Source organism: Leptosomus discolor, chromosome 10, assembly GCF_034619465.1.
Source record: "Leptosomus discolor isolate bLepDis1 chromosome 10, bLepDis1.hap2, whole genome shotgun sequence".
Classification (NCBI taxonomy): Eukaryota; Metazoa; Chordata; class Aves; order Leptosomiformes; family Leptosomidae; genus Leptosomus; species Leptosomus discolor.
Window position 1 is genome coordinate 4,322,145 of NC_141400.1, and position 12,751 is coordinate 4,334,895.

At 40.7% G+C, this 12,751-nt stretch overlaps 1 protein-coding gene across 1 annotated transcript in view; it reads right to left on the reverse strand.

Moving 5' to 3' along the window:
* Positions 1–12,751, reverse strand: part of DOCK2 (dedicator of cytokinesis 2) — a 197,169-nt gene that overhangs the window by 54,601 nt on the left and 129,817 nt on the right. The window contains exon 30 of the mRNA XM_086470823.1: positions 6,304–6,382. Coding sequence (XP_086326949.1) covers positions 6,304–6,382 — 79 coding nt within the window. The remainder of the gene's footprint in view (positions 1–6,303; positions 6,383–12,751) is intronic.

Here is a 12,751-nt window from a genome sequence, read left to right on the forward strand (position 1 = left end):
CAGGTAACTATTTAATTACCTCTAAGAATAATGATTCTCAACCCAAACGGCAGTTCTGGCCCGTTCTGCCTGATCACTGCAACGGCAGCCCCCGTGTCAAAGCACCGGAACCTAAAAAAGGGCTCTCTACACAAATGGACTCAGTGAACCAAATTTATCACTTACTAAGGCAGAAAATGTAACAGCACATCACTGCTGTGCTCTGCGTAGTGTTGGTATTTGTCTCGGAGGTACACCTTCACCTTTGAACCTGTGCCTTTAAGTTTATTCCTAGTTTTAAACTTAAAGACTGTAACCACCCTCATCAGATACACCACATCCTTTCACAGGTCCAAGGTAATATCACTTCTTTCCTTCTGCCTGAATCGCACAGTGATTAAAGAAAGCGATTTTACTTTGCAAACAAGAAAAAGGCCAGGAACATTATTTCCTCCATTTAACAATCTTCAACAGAGTAGCAAAAAATCTCTTCATTGCTTTTCTCTACATTTAAAATACCCTTTTTTAGTTGTTCAATTACTTCACAGTCTACTTGTTTTGTTTGGTTAGGTTGTCTACTATAATACTGTCATGTAATCACGCAGCCAAGTGAAAAATCCTACTTTACTGTGCTTTAAATGGCTTTTTTTTTTTTTAATTTTTTAAATTAAGACTTTCCTTCAACTATTTGTTAATAACCAGATTTGAAAACACCATCCTACAAACAGTATCATTTACTCATTTACAAAGAACTTGAAGATATAAATATTTTTTTAAAAAATCTTCATCGATATGCATCTCTGTGCTCCCCACCCCAATATATTCTTTTTCTATAGTTCAAATTACCCTTTATGAGGAACATTAAAATAGTTGCCTGGTTTAGCTTCCAAATTCTTGAGACATTGTTCTTGCTGCATATGCTTATATGGTTCTCAACTTTACTCATCCCTTTTTCTTTGAAACCAGAAATCAACAGTACACATACCCCTAACAGGAGACTAGCTTGCCTGAAGGCTGCTGCACACTAAATCACTGACCCTTGAATAAACAGTTCTGGGTTTTGGCTTTTTTTTTCTTTTTGAATGAAAACCCATGTTTCACAGAAACCCTATATGCAAGAATTTACTTAAGTTTTCAGATCCGCAGCAGTCGCTTATGTAACACGGGCATACAGCATCTTTCAAAAGTGCGACTAAATTTGGACGCCCAACTCCTGTTAGTTACTCATATTAACCGCAACGGCTGGACATTATTTGTAGCACACATCGAATGAGCTCACTGAAATCTTCCAGGTTCAGCAACAGTAGCAGCAGACTTTGGGACCACGTGGGGTTTTTTCCTGGACTTGACAAAAGAGCCCACTGGGAGCAGCCGAGGTAAGCTGCACTCCGTGGTTTGCCATTGCCGCACTCCCAGTTTCGGAAGCATATCCCAGACTGACTGTAACCAACGTCTGGCCCCCTGACGGCAGCCATAAGGGGCCGTACTGGTGCGTGCGGCGGCTCTGTGTCCGGCACACTCAGCTCCGCCTGGGGCAGACGGAGGGACCTGACCAAACACACGGCGGGTGGCCGCGCTCCAAGGGCTGGCTCTGGAGAGAGCCAGGACATGTGGTTATCGGGCTGTAGCTCTTCCCAGAACTGAAGGTTGTGCTACTTCCAGATTTTCTCCCAGATCAAAATTGCAAAAGCAAGTTTTCTGTCCCAATTCGTAATTTTCCTATATGCATACAAATAACAACAGAAACAGGGCCACGCAGAACGATTCCAAACTAGTTTGAAGTTTCGAACGCATCTCAATGATGCTGGACTTCCATCACTCGCCAATCTCCCCCCAATGCTTCTATTGCACTGTAACATTTCTTATCAAATAGTTCCCACTGAGTACTTAAGAAATAAGACACCAGCATTTGTTGCCATCTGCAGGCTTGTTGTATGGTTTTTGGCAGTGACTACATTCCGTACGGAACACGAATGTATCACTTATTTTCACTAAAGCAAAAGTTTCTCTAAAACTCCCAAATTCCTTTTAAAGACAGGCACTGCCAAGAAAGCCCAAAGATTTGCTCCGCTTTGAAGGAAACTGCATCTCAAAGCTCTGCTTTAGTTTCCCATCTATTGCCATTATGTATCCAAAAAGCCGAACAACGAAGCAATGGATAAGTAGTAATGGAAGTAAGCTTGACTGAGTTTTCTTTTGCAAAGCAGCTGCTAAAGCAAAAGCTACTTTATGGTATTAGCCTGTTGGTGCCTTCGATTGCTAAAATAAAAACATACAAGCAGAGCAACAGCTACACAAAGAAGGACTGCTTGTTTGTTTGTTAACTAAAAATACTCCAAAACAACTGAGGAAATCCAAATATTAAAACCTAAAACAGAATAACAGCAGCCCCAGAGGCTGACACTGTAAAGTACAGAGGTTTCTTGTTTACTTTGAGTTAACCACTGCTCATGTTTCCTTACAGCCAAGTGTGGTGGGTTGACCCTGGCCAAAATGCCAGGTGCCCACCAAAGCCACTCTATCACTCCCCCTCCTTAACTGGACAGGGGAGAGGACAGAAAAAAAAAAAACAACAGGCTTGTGGGGTTGAGAACAGGACAGGGAGATCACTCAGCGTTTACCATCACGGGCAAAACAGACTCAACTGAAAGGAAATGTGATTTATTACCAATTAACTCAGAGAGGAGTAATGAGAAATAAAACCAAATCTTAAAACACCTTCCCCCCACCCCTCCCTCCTTTCCTGGGCGTAACTTTGATCCCGATTTTCCTCCCCCCTCCCCCCCAGTGGCACAGGGGAAAACAGGGAATGGGGGTTGGGGTCAGCTCATCACACTGTTGTTTTCTGCCGCTTCTTCCTCCTCAGAGGGAGGACTCCTCACACGCTTCCCCTGCTCCAATGTGGGGTCCCCCTCACGGGAGAAAGTCCTCCACGACTTCTCCAGCGTGAGTCTCCCCACGGATTCAGTCCTTCATGAACTGCTCCAGTGTGGGTCTCCTCCATGGGGTGCCGTCCTTCAGGAACCGACTGCTCCAGCGTGAGCCCCCTCACGGGGTCACCAGCAGCAAACCTGCTCCAGCGTGGGCTTCTCTCTCTCCATGGGCCACAGGTCCTGCCAGGAGCCTGCTCCGGTGCAGGCTTCCCACGGGGTCACAGCTTCCTTCAGGCACCCACCTACTCTGGCGTGGGGGCCCTCCACGGGGTGTAGGCAGTCATCTGCTCCACCGCCCAGGGGCTGCAGGGGCACAGCCTGCCTCACCGTGGTCTTCACCACAGGCCGCAGGGGAATCGCTGCTCTGGCGCCTGGAGCATCTCCTGCCCCTCCTTCTGCACTGACCTGGGTGTCTGCAGGATGTTTCTCTCCCATATTCTCACTCCTCTCACTTGCTGCAATTCCTGCTGCGCAACAACGTTTTCACTCTCTTACATACGTGATCACAGAGGCGAAAAACGCTGTCGCTGAGGGGCTCGGCCTTGGCCAGCGGCGGGTCCGTCTTAAAGCCGGCTGGCATGGGCTGTATCTGACATGGGGAAACTTCTAGCAGCTTCGTACAGAAGCCACCCCTGTAACCCCCCTGCTGCCCAAACCTTGCCATGCAGACCCGTTACACCAAGGTATAGTGATATAAAAAAAATTTACTTCTCTTTATTTTTTGTTATTTGATCATTTTCTAATGATGCAGAAAAATTTTCTTGGACTATACCAAATGACTTCAGCGCCCATGCTATCAGAGAACAAATTCACATGAAAAACTACACCACCAAGGCCAAACTTTCCTCAGCCAGAAACGACAGGACAAAGAGAAATGGATTTACTTTGCAGAGTAGGGAGATTTATGACTTCAAAAGAAAAAATTATTAGAAAAATTATTTGAAGTTACTCCTCCTTCCACTCCTTAATATTTCTACTTTTTGTTCCTGTCCATTATGCCTCAATACTTTAGAGGATTTTAAGAAAATTTTGCAACTTGAAGGATAATACAGTATGTTTAGTAAAGATACAGACTACTCTTACCATAAAAGGCTCCAGAATAGCCAGGCAGAATTTTTGTTAGAAATTATTTGGATAAAGTTGATCCTCAGAAGATGAAGGTGGTCCGCTACAGGACCCCTCAGGTTTCTCATTTTGATTAATAACATTTTTAGTTTTAAGTAATTCTCTATAAAGTTTTCACAGGCTGAATAGTTGCAAGACACTGATTCATAGATTTTATTTTATTTTTTAGATTTTTAGATTAAAAAAATTAATGAAAAAGAACCTTCAAAAGTTTAAAATCTTCAGTATCAGTGATCTGATTATGTACAGATAATAGTGGGAAACCAAATTTTATTTTTTTTATTAAGCAAATTAGACAAAATACTTTGCATTATTCAGACCGTCTGTAGTCCAGTAGCAGCTTTTTTTTTGATAGGTAAGTTTAGGGTAGCGTTAGAAGGTTTTCAGAGCTTTTATTCACGGAAGAAAAGGAAGGTATCTCCTTTTGTACTTTTAAGTCTCTTGTGAAAACTTTAAGGGTACTACAATTCTTTCGATGGCACTACTTATTTACTATAGCGTTGTTTATCTTACACAAAGCCTCCAGATATCTGACAAGTCATGAATAAAAGAGCAAACATTGATACATTCCCTTGAACTACAAGGTTCAGTTTTGAACTACAACATCCCTGGTTGGCTGATAACAGTCAGGAAGGCACAGAATTGCCACAGGAAATAAATGTCTGAAATAAAAGTTGCAGGTTCAGGCTGCTGCTTTAACACTGGCGAGAGGCAGTGTACACCTTAACAACAGCTGGACACAGCCTTTACAGTAGTCTGCGTGGGTTCGGTAGCCAACACATGCCGGTGTCCACCAGACCTGTTTTACGCGCTTTTAAAAATTACTGACGCATTGTGCAGTAAAAACGAGCAAGTGCACTAGAAATGACAGGTTACAGGTTGGTGGTTAATAAATCGATACTGCCCAAGAGAGATTATATCATAAATGTGTTGCAAATTTGAGTTTCCAGCAGGGACATTGACTAAAAAGAAATTTCACGTTTGTCAGAAGAAACATCTTTCCCTATGATTCAAAACACTTAATTAACATGATACATACATACATTTGCAGTCACGCCTTTCCGAAGTACGAAATGTCTAATGAAATAAATGAGGAAAAACCTCTACTTTTCATGCTTGGAGGCCACTGTAATGGAATATGAACTGAATCTTTTACCTTTCTTTTTAATATTGTCTTAAACTCTCCCTGTGTAAGCACTTACGTGACTGCCCTGTAGCTATTTGTGACTGAGGTATTTGACGTTAAGGACAGAGAGCCCAACACCCAAACAGCCGCTGGCACAGTAAGCCTGAGCACTCACACGCAGCAGAGTTGAGTCATTTAAAACAGATTGCAAACTGAGAGATTAACCGTAAAATACAAACCCTAAGAAATCAAGAGGGCAGAGCCCTGAACTTTTTCTGAACTTCACGGTTAGGGTCAGTACGTTATTACCTAATGAACAGATTAGATATTTGCAATCAGGAAGAATTTTTTAACTTAAAACATTTACTCTTAACCCTAGTTAATATGAAGAGAGAAACAGAATAATTTTTCATACTCTACTCTGTTAGTGTGTTTTCCATCTATAGCACACACCGTAATCAGGCAGCACTCAGAGACAAGTCCTGATTCTACAACTGTATTTACATTTTAATAACAATTTAATGAATGTGAAAACTACAGACATTTTCATTTTCATCTGAAGAAAGCCAAACGTGGTACAATGCATGACCAAGTAGTTAAGTGATAAAGAGTGATGTTGAGCAAGCTAAAAAAAAGCAACCCTAATTAAAAATTATTTCAGAAGGAACTACTGGAAAAAAAAAAAAAAGGAAATTAAATAAATAAAGTTAGACGTAGCAGGGAAGACTACAAGTTAAAAATAAAAATAAATTCTAAGTGCTAAATACTCCAGGAATCAAAGTTAAGCTCTTTCTGCCCTACATACGCAGCAGTGACATTGTAAAGGCTACGTGCATTACATCAAAGATTGCCCTTCTGAATACACTTGGCTGGCTGAGAGAAGAAAAAGTTTTCTGCTCACCAGTTCTGAGAGAATCGCAGTCCAAAGTACTCTGTTTGGGTGCCCTATCATAAATAATCAATTTAAGTACAATTTTCATGTTATGAAAAGAATGTCATTTCACAGATGGCCCAATCCTGCCACACTCAAATCGACAGTCATTTGGATATGGATATCAAGTCCCAGAAGGACTCTGACAGCCCAGAACAATCGTACCTGCATGTACCGCCTCGACCCAGCTAAAAAGCCTGATTCCTTACCTGAACTTCAAAATTCATATTCTCCAGGAACTTCTGGTTCATTGTCTCTGCAAATTTGTTGATGGCTCTCAGGAACACCCTAAAAAAGGAAATCAGTGATACAGGTAAATGAAGGTGATCTCTGGGAATCTATTCCAACCACGTGCGATAATGAGGGAAACACACTCGAATGCTGCATGCACTCGGAGAAGCAAGGTTCTCACACCCGTGAGCGCAGCGGATGACATTCTGTGCAAAGACATGCTAGCTATTGTCTATTATACATTTAAAAAAAATTAAGCACATGATTGTCAAAAAGTTTCTTGATCTCCGTTGAAAAATTCAGGCAATGTAATTCCTTTTCCTTTGCTGCCCACCGTGTTGCGTTCCTGAGAAAACGGAGAGCAATTCTTTCAAACGCAATTTCACCTTCTGTGTGACAGAACGGAGTCATTTACCAGAGCATTATGGCCTCCTCCCCATGGGTTTGACAGCTGAAACAGTTCCTGTGCTTGCATTATTAGTTAGGAGCTGCCACTGCATTTTCACGGGTAAAAGGTATTACGTGCAACTTTTTGATTTTCTCACAGGTGGCAAGGGGAGGATGATGTCTCTGCCCATCTTCCTCCTCCTCAGGTTGATTACAAAACCACACTAAAAGCTGAGTTGATACACAGTTATTTCTTCCAAGAGGAATAGTGTGAACATTAGCCCTCCAGCTTGAAAAGCAGCACCTACTTATGCACGTTATTAATGCAGCAAGATTAAGTCGTGTTTCTAAAGCTAATTTCTTCATCTAACTTTCCAGCATGGTACATTTGTAAAACAAAAATCAATTGCATCTCTAAATATTTATGATGTTTATTTAAATAATTCAGTTTCATTTAATTTACAGTCTTGAAAACAAGTGATCCATTTCCCTCTGCTTCATAGGTCACATTTTTGAAAGTTTTAGGTTGAAATATTTCTGTGGCAAACACTGTGGGGGCAAACCTACTGCAGCCTGAGAGGTGAACACACGGGAAAAACAATCCTTGCTGTTCAAATACAATGACTGACTGTCAACTAGCTACTACCAACCAAGAAAAAGATCTAACAGTTATAACAGACAGGTCCACAAAATCCCCACCATCTTAGTGTTTAGTAGCATCAGAAAAAGCAATAATTCAACAATTAGAAGTATTACCAAAAGATTGAGAAACCATAGGATAGCCATATGTTACTGTCAAAGGAACGTTATATCCTTGTGTTGGATTTTCTGTCTCCTATCTCAAAAAGGTAAAGAAAAAAAAAAAAAAAAAGAGAGAGGAGAAAACAAGCAAATCAATGTGACAAAGAAATGATCAAAGATTTTAAAGGATTGTGCCCAAGATCTGGTTTCTTTAGTCAGGGGACACTACGTGACTGAGGAGGGATGTGGTAGAATCTACATAACTGAAAGGACCACGGAGATGAGAGACTTGCTGTTCACAGTTTCTCATACAAGCACTGGAGAGCACTGAACAAAATCAGAATGTGCATTCAAAACAAGCAAAAGGAGATCATTTTTATACTGGTCTAGCTCAGCTATGCAACTCATTTCTACAGAATGCTGGGAAAGCCTGAATTTTATACTGGCTTACAAGTGATTAGACACAAAGACAGAAAGGAAGGGAGGCCCACTAAATGCAATTGGTCACTGGAGGCTGGGGAACACAGCAAACAGTGTTATGTCTCCCAGCACTGCTGTTATACTGTTCCCTCGGCAGCTGTTTATGAGCTGCTACCAGAAACAGAATAGTCAGGGAATGAATTTTAGTCTCACCACCAAAAAAAAAAAAAAAAAAAGGAAAAAAAATTTGCAAGGGCTAAATTCAGTTACTTAATGAGGGAGGTAAAGCAGAAGTTCGGCTTTCGGCAGGCTTATGACAGGGAATCCTATTTAACCGCTAAGCGATAGCCCAAAGAAGGGCACGGCTTCATCAGGGCAACGACATGACTGGCTAGATTGAAATCCGCTGTTCTGATTATGGTTTTCCACGAGGGAAAAATTCTTTGCAAAAACTAAAGAATATTTTCTTTCCATCCATGTAACATTTCTCTGTAATGCTGCTGCGATCAAGGGAATGAAGCAATTTATACATGGTGTTACATCTTGCCAAGTCCTTTTCTTTAGTGTCATCAGAGAGAACGACAGCTTTAACTACGACAGTAACTGTGGCACTGGAAGGGAACGGACTTATTCTAAGGGTGCTGTGCTGCTCTACTGCATCATCCCACACCTTCAAATGAGCTTCCTTCTCATGGTCTAGGGCATAGGCTGATCTGATCTGCTGACACTAGCTCAGCTAGCCTTGCCTTGCCTAAGCTGAATTGAGGGTCTGATTTGTGAAATGCTGACCGTTATCAAATCACTTCAAGGTCAGGAAACCTGATTTTCCTCAACACTGTCCTTGCAGGCTATCCCCGCTCTGCTAAAGAGCCTCCATGTAATCACAGCATGGTCCCGTGTATCCACTGCAATTTGGGCCAACGTTAGTCTGAACAGGCTACGGTTTTGGTACTTTGGTTTTGGCCTTTTACAAGCTCAACTCTTACTCTGGAAAATGCAGTTTCCTCTGCAAGCTGCCCCACACCACCCACAAGAAAATAAACACATTCTTCCCTAACGCTTCACTCATATGGGTACATTTATCTTTACAAAACTGTCCGAGGCTTGACACAAACAGTTTAAGATTTTTGGGGAAAAAAAAAAAAAAAGGGATTCTAAAAACAACGGTCTGCTTCAGACAGCACAAAAAATAATCCACACCTAGGCAGAACCACAGACACCCACATGTTATTCTGTCTGTCAGCGTCCCCATTACTCTTCCAAGTAGGAGTTTTGGGTCAAGGCCTTTTCAGCGTCATGTCTTTTCTGTAGAACGATATTGCTCTCGATTCTCCTCTGATTTACTGAACGTATTTCTTGCCAACTCATGTGATTAAGTTCTTCAGCTCCAGTTGCTCAGAAGCAGCATTTCCCTTCACTCAGGAAGTCTTTCGTTGGAGTAGGAGAGTGTGTCCCCCATTTTTGAGACTTTTCCATTTCCCAACTTCTGTGTATTTACACACTACACCAGCACCTATGGTGAAACATGTCACCTACATATCCTGTTTGGGCAGGACCTGGTAGGGTGCTGGTAATTTGTCTTACATTAAAAAAATCCCACACTTTTAGGTACTTTGTCTTTTAGCACAGAAATATCATGCAAGATACAGTAGGAATAATAGTAAACACATGCGAAATTTATTAGTGCAAATCTATTTCATCATATGGTCATACTTGTGTGTCACGTTTGAAAATGTTTGTGAAGAGCTTGAGGTTTAATGATAGCCACACATAAAAAGCCCCAAGGACACCTAAGAAATACTGTGATACTTAATGTCCAGTAAAAATTACTGACAATATTAGAAATATTTACAGGATTCTACACAATACCATTCTATGTAAGCTATCTTCCGTGAATATCCCTTTCACGCTCACAGATATTTTTATCTGACATACTGGAATGACACATTTGGAGGAAGCTGCAGTACTTCCAGGCTGTCAAGTTCCAAATATTTTCATGCACTTGTATTTTGCCTAAAGGGTGTATCTATTTCTGTCATCGGAAGTCACTTAGGCAGTAGGTTTGAATGCTATTCCTGGCTTCTGCCAATGCCATCCTGTCCGACCTCAATGATTTCATTTCTGTATGCCTCAGTCTCCCCTGTCACCAAAAAGCAGTAATAATTAACTAGCCACACATAGGAAGCTAAACAGGTATTTGTAAAACACTCTGAGATTTTGATGAAAACAAGAAAATATAATTTCAGTTATTACTGACAGCACGTTCTTATTTAAAGAACTAAACATCGATCCAAGAGGAGAGAGTTAAAGTCATCTGACTGGAGCAGTCATCATTCCTTACACGATTATTCATAGCATCAGTTATCAATGACAACTGACATAATGGAGAAGATGCAGCTAGAAAAGAGATGGTAAAAGAGTGTGCCCCAGAGCAGCTAGGACACCACTGCATGTACTGCCTGACTTCAGAAGATTATTGAGAAAAATTACTGAAAGGCATTATCTTGTCACAGTGTAATATAACAATTTCCCTTGCTTCTGTAACAGAGCATTGGAGCTTACCTTTTCTCTGAACTTTGGGACTGCTGCTCAGTTTTACTTTGCAAGTTTAGACTGATCTAGACCGACCAAAGGACAGGATCTTGACTTCTCACACAGATATTGTCATTATCTGTGTTTTTCTCTGTTTAACATTCACCTTTTGGTACCATTTTAACCATCACGCAGGGCTACAAATATGTTCTTTCAGGAGTTTAATTATGATAACTTTTCTACAGTTACTTAATACAGAATTAATTTCTCATCAGGTTAAATAACTGAGACCTAAAATTGCTGAAATTCCTTTACCCAGAATAATTTCTGTAATATTTCATGAGTTTATGGAGATTGATGCTTCTAATTCATAGTTCACGCCAATGTCTTGGGCTTGAAGATTTATGGATGATCTTTGAAGTCCAAAGGCTTAACCTGGCTATAAAAAGGCAAGGTTTTGGGTTAGGACAGCAACAGACTTGCCATGGTTCAACTGCTCAACTGCTGCTATCTCCTTCACCTTTCTAAATTTCCTGCTGCTTCTGCTTTGCTTTGTTGTATTGTCAGAGAAATTTATTTCAGATTTTGGCTTGAAAGAAAGCCCAATGAATAGAATCTTGAGCAACTCTACTTAGTTTGAAATACTTCGATGGGTGTGCTAAACAGGGAAAGAATGGTATTGTAAGCAACACATATAAATAATTTAAGACAAAGCTGAAAATTTATAAGTCACCCTAAGATAAAAATTTGATTTCAAATGGATTCTCCCTCAAATAAAAACGAAGACAGAGGGGCTGAGATGGAGCAAAGAAACAATTCTGTATTCAGAAACAATGTGTTATTAACAAAAGTAGGATTTCAAGGCTATTCCTTAGAAGATGATGACTCTCTATTTAACATTAAATAGGTCTGCATGTTGTCCTTGCTTTTGAAGTGCAAATAGGTGAGAAACCTAAAATATAGATCTGGAACTCCAAGTTATTTTTAGCAAACAAGTCAGAATTAGCGCAGCAGCTCCTTGCGGCATAAAACAAAGAGATGACTACAGTAAAGAACAAACCAACACAAACAAATAACCCCCCAAAACCTTAAACTGGCATTGCCTGTTCTTAGGTGGCTTTGCAAAAGCTGGCCTTTTTCTGCACAGAACACTTCTGAGTCCGCAAAAGTGGGAGCTGTACACTGGGATTCTTTTAAATGAATGCTGCGGTCTGACAGCAGCGAGAAGCTCTTCAGTGTTTTTCCAAGTTCACAGGATGCTAAAATTTGGGAGTTCACTGCTTCAACTGTGGGATGAGTAATCCAGATACTGAGGTGAAGGCTGAATTAACTCACTTTGGTATTTTTAAGCATCAACTCAAACTCATGTCTGCTATGTCTTCTCAAGCTGTGATTACACTGATGTAATGACAGATGGAAAAAATTAATCAAGGCCAAACTTCTCCTGGATAATCAGGCACAGAGAACAAAGAGAAGATTCAAAAGATCATTATTTCCTGTGTTGTGAAAGCTCTTACTGAAAGAAACCACTAAAATGTTGGAATGTATGGGGTTTTTTTAAATCATGTCTGATGAACAATGAAGACAGGGACCATTTTTAAAACTCAGAACTTCTTCCCACAAACCCTAAGTGCTTTTCCTTCACAGAATTTGAAGTCAGAAGGAGCTACACTAACTTGAGTTTGGCAGGTGTGTTTTTGTAATCCCCAAAGGCCGATCAATCAGCACTTTCATCAGTGAATCCTCTACTTGAGCAGATGAGGAATATGAGGGGAGTTCTTTCCAAGCCTAGGAGATGCACTGACTATTATTTTGAAGATCTTTTCTGAGTTCTAACAGGTATGGCCTTGTCAGTATTGCCAATCATATGAAAACTGGAGTAGGGAATAGCAGAGCTGAAATAATACTCCCACATAATTTATGTTGACTTGATAGTAGCATCCTTATGAAATGGTTTGCAGAAGACACCTGATAGGTATTTAAACGTGAAGCAAGTACAAAGGAAAAGCAGCTGAAGTCAACTAATTCTCTTGTAGGCTTCTGTCATCTTTCCTCTTCCTTCTTGTGTGCAAAGCCAGAAGAAGGCACATTAAATAAGGAGGAGACCAGCAAAGTGGGTCAGACCCAATCGCACATGCCAGTCGTTGTCAGTGACTGAAACAGTCACCAGCAATTCTAAACTAAACCAGAAGACACATAATACACAGAAGAGAGATCAGACAAGGAATCGGTGTGACAGGAGAGATTAAAAATGCACATTTACTAAATAGTCAATGACAGTGACCAAAAAAAAAAAAGAGCAGGAGAAAGCCTGAGAAAACAGGTGAAAAGATAATAACAAAAATC